This window comes from Kwoniella bestiolae, chromosome 1 (genome assembly GCF_000512585.2).
Source record: "Kwoniella bestiolae CBS 10118 chromosome 1, complete sequence".
In the NCBI taxonomy this organism is placed as follows: Eukaryota; Fungi; Basidiomycota; class Tremellomycetes; order Tremellales; family Cryptococcaceae; genus Kwoniella; species Kwoniella bestiolae.
In genome coordinates, this window is record NC_089241.1 from 2,267,123 (window position 1) to 2,287,803 (window position 20,681).

Genomic DNA, 20,681 nt, shown 5'->3' on the forward strand with positions numbered 1-20,681 from the left:
GTAGTATGCACAAAATCATCGCTAAGCAAAGCAAAGCAAATTATCAAGCCCTCAAACCTCTCACTCCAGGTGTACTTCCGCCATTCGACACTTTACTTCCCTTCCTCGAATTTTCTTTACCCGCACCACTCCCACTTGACATCTTCCCCTTTGCTCCTCCCCCAATCGAGGTCTTCGAACCAATATCATCCTGTAAAATCGAGAACCTCTTCAAACCGTCTTTCCCAGCACCAGTAACCGTAGCTGAACCAGGACCTCGAACAACGCTCGACCTCCTATTATCGGTATTATCCATTACCAACGTCAAAGGCCTCAACCCCCTCTTCTCCACCACACTTCTATCCCTAGTGGTGAACCCAAGGGACGATTGCGATCTCGGTTGATTATTCCGTTCTTCCAATGCTCTGACCAACTTCAATTCCTTCTTACTTGGTTGATGTTTCACCATACCGCCATTCTTGGGAGTATGTACACCGACGAAGGAGGTAGAGGAGATGGAGGTAGCATTCGAATGTAGTGTCTCGGTAGATTTCCTAGGTAAGAGCAATTGAACAGGTGGGTGAGATCCGATATTCGGCATGGATATTTGTCTTGATAATATCGAAGAGTTCTGACCCTGAACACCAATTGAAGACAGAGGCGGAGGGTGCGGGTGCGAGTAAACCGGATAGGCAGGTTGACGATATTCCACAGGGAGGGAGGGAACAGGCGGAGTGGGACTATCATTCGTCATTGTCGTGCTTGTCGAGGTGGTGTAGGTAGTAGTAAAGGTAGATACGGATCTATCACTCGCTCTTGAATCCCTTCCTGAACCAGAGGTCGACCCGGGAGGAGGGGAAATGACAAATTCAGTTCTGATGGGGGTATCCATAGCCATCATTCTTTCCATTTCTTCCAGACCTTCATCGTTGGTTGATATACTATGTATCATCGACAGTTCCCCGGTAAGCGCAGAATTGTCAGATGATTTCGGTCGACTGGCCAGCGAAGAAGGGGTAGTACCCAGTGCCAGGGCAAGGTGCATATCCTCCAGTGCAGATACGGAGAATAGTCCTGAGCTATCTCCACCTTCAACACTGACATTGCTGTTGCTGTTGGTCGGCTCTTCAGTCAGTTCGGATACTCTCGATAAAGAGGGTTTATGCTTCAAAGTCATAGCTGTCGGTATGGGTGGTAAATCAATCCCACCACTTGAATCTGTTCTTTCCTCAAGTTCGCCAAGGTTGGGTCGAGAGTGCAGATCGTCAATTGACTTCCTAATTTCACCTTCGAAATCGTCTTTATCCAACTTAGGTAACCCAAACGAAGGTTTATGAGTGATCGTACGTTTACTCTCGATCGTATCCGATCTGCCCAGTCCGATACCAGAAAGTGCATTTCTCTGTCTCAGGTCTCGAGAAACAGAAGTAGCAGTCTCAGCGGTAAAGTATTCCGAAGGCAGGGTGAAATCGACAGACGACGAATATGATCTCGTATGTGTATGAGTCGCCTTTCGACCGTGCGGGGTAGATTGCTTGAATGAGGAGGCTTTGAAGCTGAACGAAGGCATGTCGACATAGCTTGATTCGCCATCTTGGAAAGGAGAAGTGGGCATATCGGACAATGGACGTTGTCTGACTTTGGGTGTATCGTGCTCGTATTCGGTCTGACCAGGTGGAGCAGAATGAGGGGCAGGTTCGATCCGAACGTCATTCCCAATTTTGATAGTTGGTACGAGTCTGAAAACCCCACAAATCAGCTTGAGAAGAACTCCATTGATGTTACAGCTGACTTACCCAGGTAAAACACCAGCAGTCAACCAATCCAACTCATATCCATCCTCTTTACCTTTGCCTACCTCTGTATCTCTATCTTTACCAAAAATAAACATCGGTCCATTCGACATTCTCCCCCTCTTCGCCATCCCGATTTCCGCCGTCCCGTAGCTCGCATCTATTTCAGGTTCTTGTCCCAGAGCTGTCTCCCCATCACCGGTAGAGTACGAGCTAGTCGTTTTACCAGCAGCAGTAGCCTTAGATAACCTCTTATCAGGCGAGGGAGCAATAATTGAAATGGCAATGCCAGACCTAGCAGGTGAAGCGCCAATATCGTTAAAAGACATCTCCGCATCTTCGAACTGCCCCAACTCGATATTCTCGTTAGGCTGAGAGTGGAACAAGCTACTAGCTCGTTTAGCCAACATCGATACCACTCCTCCACGCATCTTCTTCATCGTCCCATCATCATTTCGCCTTCGTGTATCTTCCATAACCCTCATAGCAGGTACAGGCTTGAGCATCTCCGTAGCTCTCGAGATCATTCCGCCACCTTCAATAGCATGTCCATGTTGGATCCACACATCGCCACTTCGTCTTGCCAAGGTCTTTCGCAAGTCTTCTTCAGCTTGCATATCCTGGAAGGTCAATCCTCCATAGACTGTATGTCTCCTTTCGGGGGACTTGGAGTGGCCGATGAAACTTGTGAGGGATGGTTTGGGTTCAATCATCTTTGTCAATGTTGGAGAAGCGAGGTTCATGGTTGAGGCTCGCTTTGGAGCCGGTGGCGTAAGCTTGGGGGAGATGGAAAGGGGTAATGACAGTTGGGATTCGGATAACAAAGCTAATGATCGATGAGCTGTCGAGGTGGTCTTGGTAGATCCTTTCTTGGATCTTGTGGTGGACGTCGCGATTGGGATAGGTCGGTATCGAAGCATATACGAGACGACAGCCAAGATAGGTGAAGGTAGAAGGATTGATATGAGGTACAGGATAATCGCCATATCTGTGGGGCCGTTGAGCAACAACGGTAAGGAGAACGCCTGCACGTAAACTTATTGGTCAGCTTTCATCTGTTCATATAGCCCCATATGGAAAAGATCAGCTTACATAGCAAATCACGACTCCAGCAACAGCTACCATCCCCACTCCCCTCCCGCCTCTTCTCCAATCTTCCAGCGCCTCCTCTTCCCTCTCCACCTCAACCCAATCACCATTTCCCAAAAGCATCTCCATACTATCTTTGCCCTGCACCTCAAAGAGCGTGGAGCTTCTCGCGAGTGTCGGAGTAGGGGGTAAAGGCATATCAACAGGCATAGGGGGTGGAGGTGGTGCTCTTCGTTCAGCAGTGGATACCACCTTTCTCGCTCGGGAGGTTTTCGCATCTGGTGTTTTGTATGCGTCGGCAGATTGTAATGTCCATGTTGAAGATCCTTTCTTGACAGGTACGATCCCATTTCCCAGCGAGTCAGCCGATTGGAGTGCCGCGACTCGAGTGATCAGACTAGATTGGCTCTGGAGGTTATCGGGAGATACTGGATATTCGGACAAGCTCGCAAATCCCCTAGGAGGTAGGGGATGGAATGGGTCGGGCGAGTAGTCTCCTAGAATCGAGCCCATACCCGGCGAGGTGGAACCGATAGTATGTGTGTAGGTGGTACTATCGCTTGGCTTTACCGGTAATCTCCTTTCACCAGGTTTAGGCAAGTTCGGATCCCTCCCTTCCCCATCGGGAGAGAGAGGTACAGTCGACGGTGAAGGTGATCTCGCCCGTGTGATGGCTGGTTGAGGCGATGCCGGAGAAGGAGGGAAAGACCATGCAGAGATCGATGAGGGTGTATTGGTAGGTTCGCTTAACCATGATTGATCATTTACCACTGCTTCCGCTGCTGATCCGGAGATATCGTTTTGTAATCTTGATTGGTGTTCTGGAGTAACCAATGTGGAAGTAGATGTGAAAGCAGACGTCGATCCGCCAGTCTGGGGAACAGCGAATGATGCGGATGCTGCGAAGCTCGAATTGGAGGGTTTCGATCTTGGGGTTTTGTAAGTATCTTTCGTAGTGGCAGTGGAGACTGTTCCGTGAGGTGATGAGTAGTCGAACGACGAGACTGGGGTAGGTGGTCGAGCTGAGAGTTTCAAAATCAGATATCAGCTTAGATCCCACTCGTATCACGTCGCATCACTTCATGTCTCTTCTGCAGAGGTAGGAAGAAAAGGAAACTTACGAGGCGAACTCAACCAACTACTCGTATCCCTGATTCTCTCCATCCCCTCTCCCTCCCCCTCATTCAGACACACAACTCTATAAGTCGAGTCCGTTAAAGAATCGCATCCAGAGAACGGTCTCGGTTCTTTCTCATATAATGACATCCTCGATTCGCCTCTAAGCCTAATAAGACCTTCTCGAGGTTTGGTGATCATCCGCCACATTCCCCATAACCCACTTCCAACTACCACTAACAAACATAATGAGGTATATCCAAGTATCACGTACTTCCCGTAGGACGGTCCTACCGCGGAGAGGATTATAGCCAAGACTGACAAGCCGAGAGAGAGGGGAAGGATTCGAGGAAGAAGGGTGGAGTGAGTTATGCCTCCGTTCTTGAAGATAAATTTCCTGATTCTCGAGGTGGATGACGGAGCGATATGTCGATTATATAAAGATGGTTTCGAAAGTATCGTAAATACACTTGAGATCGCCAAGGTAGTAGGTAGAAGTACAAGACTAGTAGCTACCAACCCCCAGCTATCTACCTGCATTGAGTTTGATCCGTTTGTGGCGAGGTATGCCCAACCACAAGCCAGGGAGATGACCCCCTCAATGAGAAGGATAATCATCAAACTACCTCTAACCCCCAACCGCCCTCTTATGGAGGTATCTTCATGATCACTCTTGGTGGAAGATGGCGAGCCGGGTCGAGGAGGGAGGTTGAAGAACTCCCTGGGGAGGTTTCTCGATTTCCTAGGATGGGGAATTATACTGGATAGTTTCTGCAGGGACGGTGTGAGGTTGGGTAAGAGGTTGAGCAGCGGGGTGAGGTGGTATAGCGTGATGAGGATTAGGAGGATTAGTGAGGGGATGGGGAGGGTTGAGAAGAGGATCGAGGGGATCATGTTGGGGGGTTGGGTTGGGGTGGTAAAGAGTGGGTGGTAGCTGGTGGGAAGTAATGCGATGTATCGTTTTGTGTTTGATTCAGAGCAGGAGAAGGTGTATCGTGAACGAGAGATTGGTGATAGAATGGAAGAGTAAAGTCGCTGGAATTGATATGCTGATCGTAAGGTTGAATCGTGAGTGTTTCTTTCTCTTGTTGCTGCTCGTTGTTCGTTGTTCTTCGTTTGTGATCCGTGCTTGTCGTACGAAGTGTTCGTAGTAAATCGTGAGATTGTAAGTGATTGATTGATTGATTGTTTGTCAGTAAACGTAGATGAACAGGCATACAAGAATGTATGAACAAAAACACATCCATTTGTAACGTTGAGTTTAGCATCAGTATGAGGGTATAGGTTGTTTACATTCACCCAACGTAGAACATCATTCAACCTATCAACCAACTTATAGTACACACTCACCGTGTATAACCATCTCAGGGCCATCAACAGCGCTTTGATCGTCATCGTCATCGTCATTCTCATCTTGATTCTACTGAGAAGGAACCGACTCGTCATTATCCAGTCAGTATCAGAACCAATCAAAACCACCTCTGTGCATGATCAAACATCAAATTCAAAATACAAATCCAATCATATTCAGAACAAAATCAAAAGTCCAGATCATACAAGGAAAAAACGAAGAACACCCAAAAATAGTCCAAAAAAGTATCAAAACAATATACAATTCAATTTCACCTCCTAGCTTTCCTAAGTAACATCTCCTCATCCAACCTCCTAGCTTCCTCATCCGCTTCTTCAGGACTGATACAACATCCACCTTCCATTCTACCTCTCTCCTTTTCCTTCTCCTCGGAAGAGGAAGCGGAAGTGACCGATCCATTCTCACTTTCCTCAAACTCCCTTCGACGTCTCGCCCATTCAGCTTCGCTCAGCTCGGCATCATGATTACAAGGGAACGAGGTCTGCATCGTATCTGGATGGGTAGATAGGAGTTGGGTAAGGTGTCGAGCGAAGTCTACTAATTGGAATACCAATCTATCACATATGAATTCAATTCTGTCAGTTTAGATTAACACAAAGGTAAGGTTAAGATGACAACTCACGAATGATTGGGTCCTATCCAGCTTGATTTCAATTTAACGAAATCATAGGCATCTTGCATTGATCGTATCCCACCCAGTATATCAGGCATAGCACCGATAGCTGCTAATGCCATGGTATAGGCGATAGCCAGCGTAGCTGATCTCGATACACCGCATTGACAACTATAGAACAATAACCAGAAGCAGTCAGCTCAGCTGCTATTCAAGTCTAGACCAATTATCGTAAGAGAAGGAGTGGGAAAAACCTACTGTATCAAAATCGGTATCCCATTCCTCCTACCACCCTCCATCCACTTGATAGTCTCCCAAAACCCCCAAATGCCATCCCCATTCGTCCCCTGCAAGTTCCGCAGATCCCCATCAGGCACGTCCAGGAGATGCGCCAACTCAGCCTCATCAGGAATATCAGCCAATCCCAATTCACCATGCGACCACCTAACATGACAATACTCAATCTCCGGTCTCTGATTACTACCATCGGTCGAAGCAGGGTACATCGCAAACTTCATCTTCTGTTTCCCCTTTGATCTCGACCAACCGGGTGTAACGTTCGAATTTGATGGATCGAAGGGATCATCGATCTCCTGCGCAACATTGATTATCCTTACTTTTGAGCTTGACGGGGCGTAAGAATCAAATTGAAATACAGACTCCTCGGCGCCAAGGAAGATACCGGGAAGAATCTCGATAGGTCCATCTTCGTATGGTTCCATCTGTCTTTTTGCAGGGTGATGATTATAGTTGTTGAGGGGCATGGCGAATGTGAATGCGGTAGGGAGTGGCGGGGAAGTAGATGGGGTAGAGGAGGTAGATGCAGAGGCGGAAGCATCGTCTGATACCGTCGAAGTCGAAGTGGTGGGTGATGAACCGTTGTATGCACTAGACTGAGATCGAGGTGAAGAAGTGGTAGGTAGTGCGTAACCTAATGCACTTAACCCACTTGAATGTTGATGATTATCCGCCTCGTTTATAGGCGGGAAAGTCGAATTCCCAAACGCAGAGGTCTGATGATGTTGGTCTGGTAAACCTAAAACATCAATGGCAGTTTGACTCCTCGCCCTTCCTTTATTCTTCAATCTCATAGTCGCATAGGGGTGTGAGACCGCACCAGGAGTGGGCGGAGGTACATCATCATTGCCGGGTGGGTTAGTGATCAAACTCAACAAACTCGGTCTGCGATTCCCTCGGAAAGTTGATCGACCCAATGACATCGCCAAAGCGGGGGTCTTGGGTGGTCCTGGTGTATAGGGTGTACCAAACTTGGAGTCAGACTCGGCAGTGGAGTATGTGGGTGTAGGACAAACGGTCGAGGGGGTACTACAGTTAGGCGAAGAGTTGGAGCTGTAAGCTGTAGTAGAAGTCGCTAAGGGTGGTAATGATAATGATAATTTCTTTGGATTCCGTTTGAGGTGCATGACAGGTGGTAGGGAAGAAGGTTTAGGTGGTGAGTTCGACATGTCGTTGATGGATGATGAAGAGGGGTATGATCTGACACTTAGACCAGGTTCGAAATCCAATGAAGAGGAGGTATCGAGTCTTCCCAGTCTTGGTCGGGCCGTACTGTGTAACGACGATGTTGAGGAGGAGGAAAATGATGGGGATGGGGGTAAGGAAGGTTTAGGTTGTATAATAACCCCTTCCATACTATTTGTGTCCATTTCTACATCCATCTTGATTATTGTTGCGTTCAAAGGAGTGTTGACGCCTTTCTCACGATTATTGATATCCCCTTTATGAGTTACAGCCTCACGTTCACCTCCGTTGTTCTTCGAGGTAAAGTCCAACCGATTACAAATCTTCTTCAAAGGTCTTGGCGAGCGTGGGAGGTTCAGCTGATCGGCAGGGGATGATTGGACATCTATTGGTATTGGTCGTTTGCGAGGTGTGGATGAAAGGAGGATGGGTGATCGGAGTGATGATAGCTGTGTATGCGTAGGGGGACGATAACCTAGATGATGTGAACCTGATGCTGATGATGATGAGTGAGAAGAGGGAAGGGGTGATCTGCTGAGGAGCATGGTTGATCGATTGATTGTTATTTAATCGATTGTGGGAAAGAGAAATGAATAAATTTCATAGATTGATTGAGAAGATCCGATCGGCCAGCAACGAGACAGATGCAGTAGGGAGATGATTGAGTTGATGGGTAGTTCGTCGTCACAAAAAGTGGTATGAGTGATCCATGTAAGACCAAGTGACGTCGTCCAGTCGAGATGGGAATTGGCGAGTGGTGAGTTGTATCCGATGAATTGGTAGATGGTGAGACAGACAGAGAGGAATAGGTATGAAAGTCAGTATATGATTCTATACATATATATACCCAAAGATGCAAAGCGATGTAAAGCGATACGGGGAGGGGCAATGCCGAGGAATCAAGAGAGAACAGCTTTATTGTCGTCACCGACTCAACTACGCCCTGCGTCTGAGAATGAAAAAGAGAGTGAGGATGATCTCATCAAAAGAAGAGATGCACCAAGTATCAAGCATCAAGTATATCTGAGACGAGACATTGTCTCTTGTCTCTTTGACTCCAAGGTATTATTCCATTCCGATCACCAATAGGATAGAACCGTTTCAACATGACAATACACATCCTATTGTCTTAGCGACTGCACGTCCTAGAGCGAACTCGTCGCAAGACGTAACCTTGTTCCTCCAACCTGTCACCTGAACAACAATATATTCAAGATGAAAAGAGGGTGGAGCGGTTGTCAGGCTAAGAGGGTGGATTGAAACGAGAACAATAGAGAGACAAAAAGAAATATGAAAGGGGTGTTGGGTTGGTTTCGTACTGTAAGAAAGGAACAGACCTAACTCACAAAGACGTTTATAGTCCTATCATCCTTTCACCTAATTCTATCCTGATTCTACTATTCTTCTTCTGCGATATAGTTGATTGTTGATGAGGATGATTGTCAGCAAAGAGGATATATCATCAATCTTTTGCTTGATTATCTCGATGCTCTACGATGACTATGTTGTATGCTGTTCTCGTTGATTCCTCACCGCCGCATTGATCTTTTTGTTCAGAGTGTTGTTGTTTTGAACAATACGAGTGAAAAGGTTTAAAACTACGCAATGACCTCTCTCGGCTGTACCTTTCAGGACCTGGTATGATATGTTAAAACCAATCAACCTTTCTTCCTATTCTCCAACATCCGTTGTCGTCCAATAGAGATGCAGTCGAACACGTTTGAGCCACTGTATGAGACGGGGGTTGAGGCTGAGTTGATTGTATATGGATATACGAGATGGGTAGGATGAAACTTGACTACAATGAACAAGGTTGATTGATGTTACTGTATGTCGTATTCTGTATTCTGCGCTTCGCTCAGGGTCAAACAATAGGAATTACGCTAAGGCTGTTGTTGTGTGATGTTTCCGCTGCTCATACCGCTAGATTCGCGCGCGTGGTTCAACTGCTGCGACGTGAGAGTTGTGTAGTGATATCCTGTGTGCAGTATATATGTATGTCTGCGAATCACGAAGTTGTAGCATAGCATCGTATACATCTGGGAATGACTGTAAGTACAGGTGAGCAATTCGCAATGATCAAATCATCATCAAGGCTGTGCTCTTCTTGTGTTCTATGTCTAACACACAAAATCCAGACTTTGCGTTTCTGATCGATTTGTCTTACTTTTCTATGTATAAGTGTGTGTTTGACCCTTGCGCAAAGATAGACCCTGATTCTCTCATCTTGGTTTTTACGTTGTCTTACATAATCGGGTATGTAACCCCTTCTGCAGTAGATTTCATCGGGAGCAGATTAACGAGCTAAGAAAATGAACCATGACGTCTTGGTGCAATTTTGAGGATGGCACTAACCTACCTGCAGGTATCTCTATCAAACGATCAAAGGATCCAATTTACAGTAGTCAGTTCCAACAGTGGGAGACCGTTCATATTGATAGCAATGACCTTTGAGCATAAAGTATAGCTTGTTATACCATATAACAAGTAACTTATCCTTTCCTTTCACTCGATCAATCCTTTCAAGATATGATAAAACCTCGAATGATACAAGGCTCTCAGACGTTCAGATAGATCCAACGAGATGTGAGCCAGAGAGCTCAAATGAGATTGACTACTATTACTGATGTACGGATCCATACTAATATATCTCACATACTCACCGAAACAGTAGTGACAGGAAAATGCCAGATATAATCGAAGATCCTCTAACACCCAAGAATGGCCTGTAAGTGTACGATCCTAGCCCCTCTCAATATCGAGTGAAATTAACAGTAACGCTGATCGGTCCACCTCAGCACGCTCACCCCTTCCATCTTTTCACCCTCCTCATTTCCTCTCTATCCCTCTTCCTTTCCTCCCTCAACCTCCCCCCGCCATTCAGAAGTATCGTCGGAATGTCAAAGAGAGCTTCATTACTCCTAGTCTGCCTGATGATGGGCCACTGGATAGTGACCTCTCAGATGGACAATTATCAAAAGAGGGTGGAAAGGGCTCATAGGGAGGAGAAGGGGAGGTACGATCCGTTGATCAAAGGTAAGATCGATAAGAAGAAGAATGATTGGGTGAGTATGAGTGCGACAGCCTCGCCTTGCCTGGCCGTTCCTTGTCATCATCCCCTCCAGCTGGACAAGGTTGTTGATGTTCCCAACTTATCAACGTTATCAGGAAAGCGCCGCCGCCCACCCATCTCATTTCCTCACCACGCGAGAGGGTAAACCCCGGCTCTTCCCCTTTCCGCTCGGATTGGCAGGAGGTCAAGATTCCACGAAAAAGACAATGTGGTGGGAAGCGGGTAATTCTGCTCACGTGTGAGTTATCGTTCTTCCCTGCTCTCGAACCTTATCATTCACCTGAATAAGAGGAAGGTTATGGGGATTGATGTGATGTTTGAATCGACAACAGCGGCCATTACAACCAACGTGAGACTCCCGAAGCTAGAGAACAACTTCGACTCGAAGTAGAAGCCAAGGAACATGCCAGGCAGAAAAAGGCCAAGAAGGCTATAGAAGCGTACGAGAAAAATAGGAAGAAGTGAGTATTGCGACTGATCCGACTCAACTTACCATTGAATGTGTGGACTAATCAGGTTTTATTGTTAGGTGGCAGAAGAGGTTAACCCATTTGAAGATGATCAGTGCAATCGTCATCATCGGGATATGTGAGTGTGTGCTCCCCCACATCTGATCGAGGTGTAACGTAGATGAAGCTCACCTGAGTGTTTTGGTGTCGTAGTCCAAAGGAAAATAGCAGTCGTCTGTCTAGCAGGCCTAATCTACTACATCTTCGCCATGGAGATTACTGCGATGCTCAAACCTAAAGATAAAGAGGTGGACGATGATGATAAGCCGTCCAAGAAGAGGAAAAAGATCCCTACGGTAGGTCCCCTTCCTCCCTGCTACCATTGTCCTGTCTTGGTTACTGACGAGGCGGGTACTTACTGTACGTATGACATGCCTCCATAGACACCCGGTATGGCCATGACATACATATACGAGCCTGATGGTCAGTCGGTCAAGGAAGCAGGTGCTATACCGACTAAGGCACCTAGTCATAGACTTATGACGAGTCTGGATAGTAGATATGCTTCGTAAATATGAGTTGACTCGTAACCGTCTGCAATATGTAGACGAAGGAAGCTGGTTCATCCAATCGCAAGAATTGCATCATCTCCTACACGAGATATCTAACCGTCCATCTATAAAGATCTATAAAGCACACTTCTTCTATACTGTATACCTCTGTGTGTCTCGTGTTTCATAACCGCCTCGTCCATCAATGTAAGAACCTAAAGTCCAACCTGGAGAGAACACGATATATCAGCCTGTGATCTTGCGGACACACCTCGAAGATCACTCTTCCAGTCTGATCACACAGAGCTCGAAATACCACACCACTGATAAGCTCAGCATGACTCACCTCTTGTTCCCTTTATCACTCGTCGTCCTCAAGTACTCCTCCTTTTCACTTACAGTCCACGAATCCCATATCTTCGACTTCTGCTTGTTTCTGTATATATACCATAATTTGGCGAAGAGTACCAGCGCGATTGAAGCTGCCGATAAACCTGCAAGGACCTTGTTGCCTTTATGATAGTACGGTGCGTCGGCTACATCGTTTTACATATACATTTAGCACATTCTCTCCAGAGTTGAGTAACAGAGCGTTGAGCGAGCATGATTGACACGTTACTTACAAGGTTGATATACGTTCGAGGCTATCAGCGAAGCAGCCTGAACGAACATGTTGTACACTGAACTTGCAACTGTCCTCGTTCGGACCGATCCGGCGTTCATGCTATTCATAGACACCAGGATGGGGTGACAGTACTACAGTATGAATGCCAATCAGTAACTACGTCCATTCCTTGACTACGTGGTTGATTCTGCTCAAGTGGACTCACAGGATATCCCTGAACCAAAGTCAAGATAACATACTTCGACCACCTGTTCGTCGTATCTGGCAAAACGACCAGTACAATCATGAAGACCAGATGCCAGATGGGTTGAACAAGGATGAACAATAATCGACTATTGAATTTCTTGGAGAAATAGGCACAGGTGAAATTTCCGATAGCGAATAAGATCCAGGAAGGGATGGTGAGCAAGTTGGTTTGGAGGGTGGTGTATTTCCTAGTCGCATCTCATATCATCAGCCCCAAACCCTGAAGGAACATTGCAATACAAGGAGAGACAGTTAATATAAGCTTACAGGTTCTTCAAAGCGAGGGTGAAATACGCCTGGACGGTCGAGGGAGTGATGAATGCCACTAAGCCAATCTGGCAGAGAAACAAACAGTGATGATCAGTCAACTACAGACATCCGTTTGATAGTTACGACATTTCGGAAGTTGACTTACCAAATACAGTGGCCACATATCGAAGTCTGTCAGAGACCTCCACAGATCGACCAGCGAAAGACCCTCTCGATTATGCACTTAAGGACAAATCTCACGCTTCAGCAGGAATGTCGCGAAGGGATACACAGGTATGCCGAGATGATCAACTCACTGGAAGATTTAGTGGGATCATCCCTCAAAACTTTATTGACAATTATTATCTCCTCTCGTCTGTGTGCGTGTCAAGTCAGCTTTCTCCCTTCCCAGCAGATCACCAAGGAGTCCGAACCCACTCGGTAAACCACCCCTTGGGTCGCCACCACTTCCTAGTCTGCGTAGGACTAGCAGGCAAGTAGAAGAATGCCCAGACTCCTATCAGGAACGTCACGATTCCTTCTAACATAAATAACCAACGCCAGCTACGTAATTTCTCTTTGCCATCAGCCTCTCCTCATTTCAAGACCCGCATGATTGATGGAAATACCTACCCTTCCATCGAGCCATGTCCTCTCAGTCTCAACAGACCTGCAGCTAGCAGAGCTCCAATAACGTTGGTAGCAGTGTACGAGATCCAGAAGAAGGATAGTCGCAAAGTCAACTCTGCTGCGGTGTAGTAGTAGGATAGATATAGGATAGTATCTGCGATGAAACCGCTGGAAACGCATGCACAGGGTCAGTCAACTACGTGAGCATGGACCCTTTGCCAGTTTCCAAAGCGTGAAAGGTCACTTACCCTTCCAATAGCCCGAGTAGAGCCCTCGTAGCGTAAAAGGAGCTTTTGCCGTTGATCCCTACCTGGGAAATGGCTACTACGGACCATAACATCATCTGGATGGGGATCCAAATATCGCTTCCGACCTTTTTGGAGACTACGCAGAATGTATATTGTAAGTTGTCGGGTATCATCGGACAGTATATGATGTCAAGGTACTGTGAGGTGCTACTCACTCATTTGTGAAGGTAATTCCGCTGATAAGAAACAGAGATAGAAGATTGTCATTCCGTAATTATCTAATGGCGTTTGCTCTCAGAATTAGCCATCGTCCTCTTTCAAACACCTGAGTGGACTTACAGTGTTTTGTGGTCAGACCGATATCCGCCAGCATATTATCTGACAAAGCGTTCGAGATCTACATCATATAACCTCTATCAGCTCCCTCATTTCCCATGAATGAGGTGGTAAAAACACTCACATTCCCTCTATCCAGCTGCAACGCCGCAAAGCAAATACAAGCCACAAAAGCAACCTTAAGATCCAATCTCCTCCTGAGCTTGTTCTCTTCCTCCGGCGTCCAGCTAGCTCGGGGATCCCAACGATGTTTCGATTCGTAGCTATCAGGAGGTTCGTACCATTTCGCATCTAGTTCATCGTCTGACGAGTTGGCGCTGGGACTGGAGGAGCCGTATTGATAGTTGTACAGGTCATTTGTCTTGTCATCGTACGAGTCGGGCGATGATGGTGCAGTCGATTTGGAAGGAGGTGCAGGTGTGATGACTTCATTCACTTGCGAAGTTGCAGAGACAGGAGGAGCGGGAATAGCCATCTTCGAGTCCAGGTAACAGGGTGGGTTAATCGCTTGAAAGAAATATCTTAGAATCACACCCTTGGTGCGGGAGCAATGTCGTTATATACGAATCACATCACGGATGATTGGCAGACGAAAAAAGCGTAGAGCAGCGATCACGCTATATTGCAGAACCCATCGTGTCATATCTTGCATACTTACCGAGGAACTTTTCGAGAGGCACACAGATGAGGTGAGATTGGTTATCTATATCGACCTCGCACGGTGCACGGTGGCTGTGGAACCATGTAAGGTAAGATTTCGCATGGTCTGGCGCTTGATTGCGTTTGATGATACCATCCGTTCTTTCTTTTAGCGTAAAGAACACCATCCGGATGCAAAAGAAAGACAGAGATAACAAATTATTTTCCGAAGAATCGCTCAAATATGCTCCTGCAAGAAGCCAGGCTACTGATACTGCGGTGAGAACCACCTCCGCATTTACAGGCACGACGCTAGAGTACTATGATGGTGTGATCAGTCCCATCACCACTTATCGCACAATCGCCTGTCCCAAGTATTCCAGATTTCGATGTATCTTGTATAGCGGTATTCCGAATTCTCATTCTGCATTGTTATCGATTGCGCAATGAGCAGTTGATAGGCGATAAGGATGAGGAAGCACTTCGCCTTCGATATCCTGGAATGGCATTATGACGTACCGCTTAATTTCACTTCACGATGCGCGCGAGAGGACCATGTCCCGGAACGAGGATGATACAATGGACGCGTTTCCCTCAAAAAGCTACTATGTCCTAGTCTATCAGCCCATGCCAATGCAAAATGTGCAAGCACTCTTTGTGTACAAGTGTTGATTTTGAAATACATGTCATACAGAATTATGTGCTATAAGCTACAGGTAACGCCTACTACACTATTTACTGATACTTATTTGCTCCAGCTTCCCAGCGCATCTTCACCAAGGATCCTCTTGACCATCCTCTCACTCAACTCCCAGAGAGATGTAGCGAGGTTGAGATCAGCTCCTTGAGCCGTCTCTTTACCGAGAGTTGCCTATGAGATCAACACCATCAGCTTATGATGTTTTCTGGTCCGATGAATTACGTCCGGCATGAGCTCAAGCTATGACACGTACTGGATCACTGAGATAAACACCATTCCAGTCCTTCTCAACTACTTCTTTGCTCAACGCAGCGTACAAAGCACTGTAACTTCCCTGTTCGGGATCCCTTCCTCCGGCTAAGGTGAGGTACTTGGTTATTTTCCCGGTGATACCAGGGTATGCAGCTTCCCACTATTTATGTCTACTGTCAGCTCATGCGCTCGTGTCAGACGTCGATGTTCAGCTCACCTGGTCTTGCATATCGGTGTTAACAGCTCCAGGGTGGACAGCAAGGCTTTATCGTCAAACCGAATCAGCATCGTCAGCTCACTCAATCACCAAAGCCGACATCCCACTCACATGTAGATATCATCCCCATTCTTCTTGATGACCTTATCCCTAATAGCCTTCGAATACAGAATCATGGCAAGTTTGGTCCTTCCATACAATTCGATCGGACCCAACTCTCTACCATACTCGGTAATCTCCTCCTCCGAACCGAAGTGACATCCTCTTCCTCTTGACGCCGAGTCTTCAGAGCCGGGGGCGAATCGGTGCATCTCTGACGACTCAAACACGATCCTGACTGATCCTTTCTCTACTCCGGGAAGTTTGGTAGTTTTCCTAAGAAGGGGGTAGAGGAGATTGATAACGTAGTAATGACCCAGAGCGTTGACCCCAAAATGTCGGTCAATCCCATCGGCATCGAGACCAAATTGGTTGGAGTTGATACCTGACGAACAGATCAACTGTTTGCATGATTATAGGTCAGTTATCATTCTCTCACCCTCACTTTAGTAGTGATAGAATGAAAGTGGCCAGACAAGATGGAAGGATCGCACTCACATAATCAAGTCTATCAAGTCTCTTAGCCAACCCTCCGAAAACCTCTTTAACCTGCTTCAACTCCCCCAAATCACACCCCACCCACTCTACCGATCCCTTCGATCCCTTCTCCTTCACCTGAGCTTCGATCTTCTTGATGGCTTCTTCACCTTGCTCTTCTTTCCTGTTGACCATAATGACGTGTCCACCGTACAGGGCGAAGAATCTGGCGACCTCGAATCCGATACCCAATGCACCACCCGTGATAACACTGACGGTACCGGTGAGGTCTCTGGACTCGGGTCCGGCGGGACCGATAATTGGGTGAAGGACTGATTGCATCTTGTTGTTTATTAATGGTATGAATGTGTATGAGCACGATGGAGAAAGAGGAGTATATGATTCCAAGCTGGGTTATATACCTTTCTTAGCTGCGATATGGCACGCACATGCATGCGTGTCGATGATCATTCTTTAGACCTGGTGACGTTTTCGGGTACTTTTGTGCATTCTACGTCATTTTCCTGTGGTCATGACCAGTGGACAACCTCCACCACCCAAGACTTGGATCGGATTCCAGCAAACATCGGAGCCGCCATCGTCGCAATAAGCCGCGTACTCGCTCACGGGAAGAATCACGATTTACGTGTAGCATAGGTCCTATGTGCATAATTGCGAAAGCATGATTTCCATAAACTCGTAATGTATGGTGTATGTTTACAGAGAAGTGCTGAACTGATCCTGCTAATCAAGCCTAATGAGCCTCAGTAGATCCTACAACTGTTCCTAACTCTTGCCCATGAGTCTCTCCAGCATAGATCCTCCACCACCACCTTGTTGTGCCGCAGGCTTCTCAGCGCTCGTGTCTCCGGCTGTGCGTCAAATGCGCATCGATGAATCAGCACGAATCCTCACGATCATAGTGCTAGCATTGAAGAGAGCATTACAGAAATGTGGGAAGGGTAGAAAGAGTATTCGAGTATTCGAGGGAAGTATTGAGCATGATGGACGTGAGAAAGGATGACTCACAAGCACCAAAGATATCGATAGAATCAATCCTAGTAGTCTCTTCGTCCTCCTGATTATCCTTGACCAGTATATGTAAACTCCTGACATTTTGGAATCTAACGAATCTCAAATCGATCTTTTCACCTTTGACCTGTTCAGAGGTCAACTCGATCTCCTGAGCTGGATTGAGGTTCTCAGCATCTGCAAAGTCGATGTTTGGGGTATTGATGTACAATTTGATCGATTTAGGTGCCTGAGAGGGACTGATGGCTGAGAATATGGTGATAGATTTTAACTTGACTTGATCCTGGAAGGGGATGGAGATCAACAACTCCGCATCAACGTCTGACTCGAGGTATGATGTTCCCCTTGGTCCTGGATTGGGTCCCACAATCGAAGATAGAGGGTGATCAGACGATTCGTTCAGGCATGATAACCCATTGGAAACGATATGCTTGAGCAGAGAACCGGTGCTTTCGCTGGGAGTAGAGGATTTGACGGTGGAAGAGGAAGAAGAGGCTTGGGTGTTGGAGGCGGCGGCGGGGGTACCAGCATGTTTGGATACAAGGGCGTTGAGTTGAGGGGGAGATGCTCCACGAAGCTGGGGTTCAGAAGGTCAGCGAGTGCACTAGAAGCCTGCAATCCAAATTCGCAACATACCTCATCGACCTCTCTTCCTCCTTTCAAGAATTTGAAGGTAGGCATAGCTCTGACTTGAAACCTTTGAGCAAGTTGAGCTTGTCTATCTACATCAATTTTCTAGCTCACGAAGTTCAGATCAGTACAGAGCATTCATCAAAGGAAGGATGGTACGAAAGACGTTGCACACTCACAACAAATTTCACATGTTTATACTGCCCAAAAGGGGTCAGCTTCCAGGTCACCGCCTCTCATGCTTCTCGAAGGTCTAGACTACTCACGGTGTTGGAGAGTTGTTCTAGAACAGGGGCAATAGCATGACAAGGACCGCACCAGACCTGACTCCAGCTATACAATCAGATAAATCTTGCTTCTGCTTCTCAACTCCTGCTTCTCTACTCACGGCGTGGAAGTCTGTTTAGTGTTTCAGATCAGCTTTACACTGCCTTCGTAGCATTAGAAGGCATGTTCGATAGAACAAGAGCTCTCACCTATGACGAGAAGTTGGTTTGGCGGTAAACTTCTGATGATACTGTCGAACTCTTCGGCTAAATGTCAGCTTCACCCCCCTAACAAAGGCGAATGACCACCCCAAGGAAATCGACTCGATAACCTACGAGAAGTCGACCCGATCTCCGTGATGTTCGGGGCCATGCTGAGAAGGTAGTCTATGTATCAAGGGAAGTGATGGCTGAGAGTGAATATAACCGTTTCACAACTGCATTTGTTGTCTCGAGGTCGTGTTTGTCAATGGATCAACCAGTCGAGTGGAGGTGATGCTATGACTCATCGTGACGCAAGTTGAGTGTGGCACATCTCATCTCCTTTGTCGGTTCACATCGTCCTTTGAATGGGCAAACCTTTGCAAGTCTAGAAGCGGAGATATCGGTCTGCAGGTGACGATGACGCAAGACAAGGCGAAAGTAGTGGCCAAGACTTCTTGGACTTATATGACTTGAGGAGAAGGTATAAAATGGACCCCTGGATTGAGCGATGTCACATCGTCATTCTCAACATTCCCACCCGTTCGATTTTCATTGCCTTATCTCGAGTTTCCACACTCACCTCTGCGATACAAATTTTATACCATGTCAGATACATATGGCACACCCTTTAACGCTCATGGTAGCAGATATGGTTTCAATGACTCGGTGAAAGGAGGTCATCGGGGAGGATGGGGATCTGATATCGGAAACCATAAGCCTTCTCAACCTTTCACCACAGTCTCCGATCAATTAACCGCTACTCCGTCTCAAGCGATGGTCGTTCACCAAGAGACTCCTGTATCGCACACGCCTGCCGGGTGTTTTCCCCAAGGTCCTGCCCATGACCAGGGTTCTCATTACGGTACTTCACCAGTACCATCACAACACTACGGTCAACCCCCGAGCACCGATTTCAACTCAGGGTATCCGCCAGCCCAAGCACCACAAGGTAATTACGACTACGCTGCCGCTCAGTTTTATGCTTCAGCTCAAACTTCCACTCATGGCGGCCATGTGGGACAACCATACCCTCAGGGACCTTTGCCTCAACATCCTCCATCCGGACACGTTCCTTGGCAAAGCGGCAGGCCCAGCTACCCAACGGGTGGTTTGCCCCACTCTAATTCAAATTATAGTGACAACCCGTCTCACGATCAAGGACAGTTGACACCATATGGCACCTCAAACAACTCGCAGCTCAATCTGATGGTCCCTAATCAATACGGCCAACCAAATGGTGTACCTTCTCCCACGCTTCAGTCGGGGCAACAAGGCATTCATCAATCTTACAGCACTGAGACTAAATTGAGTGTCGCCTATGACCAACACCAGGGACAAGTTGTCAGTTATCCGCCGCAGTGCAATCCGTTATATGGTGAAACCCCTCTTGCACAAAGTGCGCCGCAAAGCTCAACATCGAGTCATGTCCAGGTACAGGCATCTTACGGGCGTAAGGAGCATCATTACACACCAAGCCCGAACCAATATCACGTTCCGCCTGTTCACGCCGGTCAACAATCTCACTCAACTTCATTGTCTCAATCCGACACTTCACTCCAGGTGAGTGGGGGGTATCAGCACAATACTTATCATGGTGAACAACAAGCTGGGAATTCTTCTGGAAAAAGGAGGAAATGGGGTCTCAAATTCAATGCGAGTGTGGAGTTCGACTATGAAAATTCAAGCAGATCGATAGACAGCCAATCTTTCGACGAGAACGTCGGACACTCCCCAAATTCCGGTGGGACAGCGGACGAACTGTACCGTGGAAACTAGGTGAAGTAGATCCACTCGATTTTCTTTGGTGCATTTTGCAACTGACGATGACTGTGCGATGTCAGGCGCTATTGAGAGTCCAGTTGCTTATCTTTCAACAAGACTGTGAGTAGTCTCGAGATGTTATATATTTCGTACACTCCTTGCTGATCCTGAGGAGTCGCTGACTTAGCAGTCCATACTCGTTTCGATGGGTTTCGTTTCAATTCGTTTTCTCGTCCCAATTTTGAGGAATCTTTCATAGCAAGTAGTCAAAGTACGCTTGTGTCGTCAGAAGCTCGAGCATGGCCCCAATCTTGTTCATAACATGCATTCTGTCAAGCATGCCCACAACTCGGCTGGTAGCAATGTCCCTGACTCTTGTGATCTCTGTCTCGCCAAACGATAGAGCAATGTAGTGGGTGACACGTAGTCGATAATACACCCCCTTGCACATCATACTATCCACCTCTCCGTTGGGACAAGCTGTAATCCCTCGAATCTAATCGAAGATGCTCAGCATAGGAGCTGGGTATTACTGAAGTCGTTATCGTGTAGA

The 20,681-nt window shown here is 46.9% G+C and overlaps 7 protein-coding genes across 7 annotated transcripts; 2 read left to right on the forward strand and 5 right to left on the reverse strand.

Annotated features, from left to right (window-relative positions):
- Positions 1-43: 43 nt before the first annotated feature.
- Positions 44-4,871, reverse strand: I302_100858 (uncharacterized protein; the record flags this gene model as incomplete). Its single annotated transcript, XM_019190867.1, has 4 exons — positions 44-1,718; positions 1,776-2,797; positions 2,865-3,883; positions 3,983-4,871. The coding sequence occupies 4 exons, from the start codon at positions 4,869-4,871 to the stop codon at positions 44-46; spliced, it is 4,605 nt and encodes a 1,534-aa protein (XP_019047615.1).
- Positions 4,872-5,599: 728 nt separating this feature from the next.
- I302_100859 (uncharacterized protein) lies at positions 5,600-7,641 on the reverse strand (the record flags this gene model as incomplete). Its single annotated transcript, XM_019190868.1, has 3 exons — positions 5,600-5,903; positions 5,972-6,133; positions 6,221-7,641. The coding sequence occupies 3 exons, from the start codon at positions 7,639-7,641 to the stop codon at positions 5,600-5,602; spliced, it is 1,887 nt and encodes a 628-aa protein (XP_019047616.1).
- Positions 7,642-10,407: 2,766 nt separating this feature from the next.
- Positions 10,408-11,538, forward strand: I302_100860 (uncharacterized protein; the record flags this gene model as incomplete). Its single annotated transcript, XM_019190869.2, has 6 exons — positions 10,408-10,509; positions 10,613-10,755; positions 10,850-10,978; positions 11,047-11,105; positions 11,180-11,322; positions 11,410-11,538. The coding sequence occupies 6 exons, from the start codon at positions 10,408-10,410 to the stop codon at positions 11,536-11,538; spliced, it is 705 nt and encodes a 234-aa protein (XP_019047617.2).
- A 181-nt stretch (positions 11,539-11,719) lies between these two features.
- Positions 11,720-14,326, reverse strand: I302_100861 (uncharacterized protein; the record flags this gene model as incomplete). The annotated part of the gene is made up of 13 exons (XM_019190870.2): positions 11,720-11,744; positions 11,864-12,053; positions 12,141-12,273; positions 12,348-12,576; positions 12,656-12,723; positions 12,804-12,880; positions 12,955-13,013; positions 13,076-13,201; positions 13,271-13,435; positions 13,516-13,651; positions 13,731-13,793; positions 13,855-13,912; positions 13,976-14,326. 13 exons carry the CDS (start codon positions 14,324-14,326, stop codon positions 11,720-11,722), a joined length of 1,680 nt encoding a protein of 559 aa, XP_019047618.2.
- A 909-nt stretch (positions 14,327-15,235) lies between these two features.
- I302_100862 (uncharacterized protein) lies at positions 15,236-16,577 on the reverse strand (the record flags this gene model as incomplete). Its single annotated transcript, XM_019190871.1, has 5 exons — positions 15,236-15,361; positions 15,444-15,602; positions 15,660-15,705; positions 15,771-16,159; positions 16,257-16,577. The coding sequence occupies 5 exons, from the start codon at positions 16,575-16,577 to the stop codon at positions 15,236-15,238; spliced, it is 1,041 nt and encodes a 346-aa protein (XP_019047619.1).
- Positions 16,578-17,021: 444 nt separating this feature from the next.
- On the reverse strand, positions 17,022-18,536 carry I302_100863 (thioredoxin; the record flags this gene model as incomplete). Its single annotated transcript, XM_065869162.1, has 8 exons — positions 17,022-17,107; positions 17,265-17,844; positions 17,904-18,002; positions 18,077-18,097; positions 18,164-18,220; positions 18,286-18,296; positions 18,374-18,424; positions 18,500-18,536. 8 exons carry the CDS (start codon positions 18,534-18,536, stop codon positions 17,022-17,024), a joined length of 942 nt encoding a protein of 313 aa, XP_065725234.1.
- Positions 18,537-18,970: 434 nt separating this feature from the next.
- I302_100864 (uncharacterized protein) lies at positions 18,971-20,143 on the forward strand (the record flags this gene model as incomplete). Its single annotated transcript, XM_019190873.1, has 1 exon — positions 18,971-20,143. One exon carries the CDS (start codon positions 18,971-18,973, stop codon positions 20,141-20,143), a length of 1,173 nt encoding a protein of 390 aa, XP_019047621.1.
- Between the last annotated feature and the right edge of the window lie 538 nt (positions 20,144-20,681).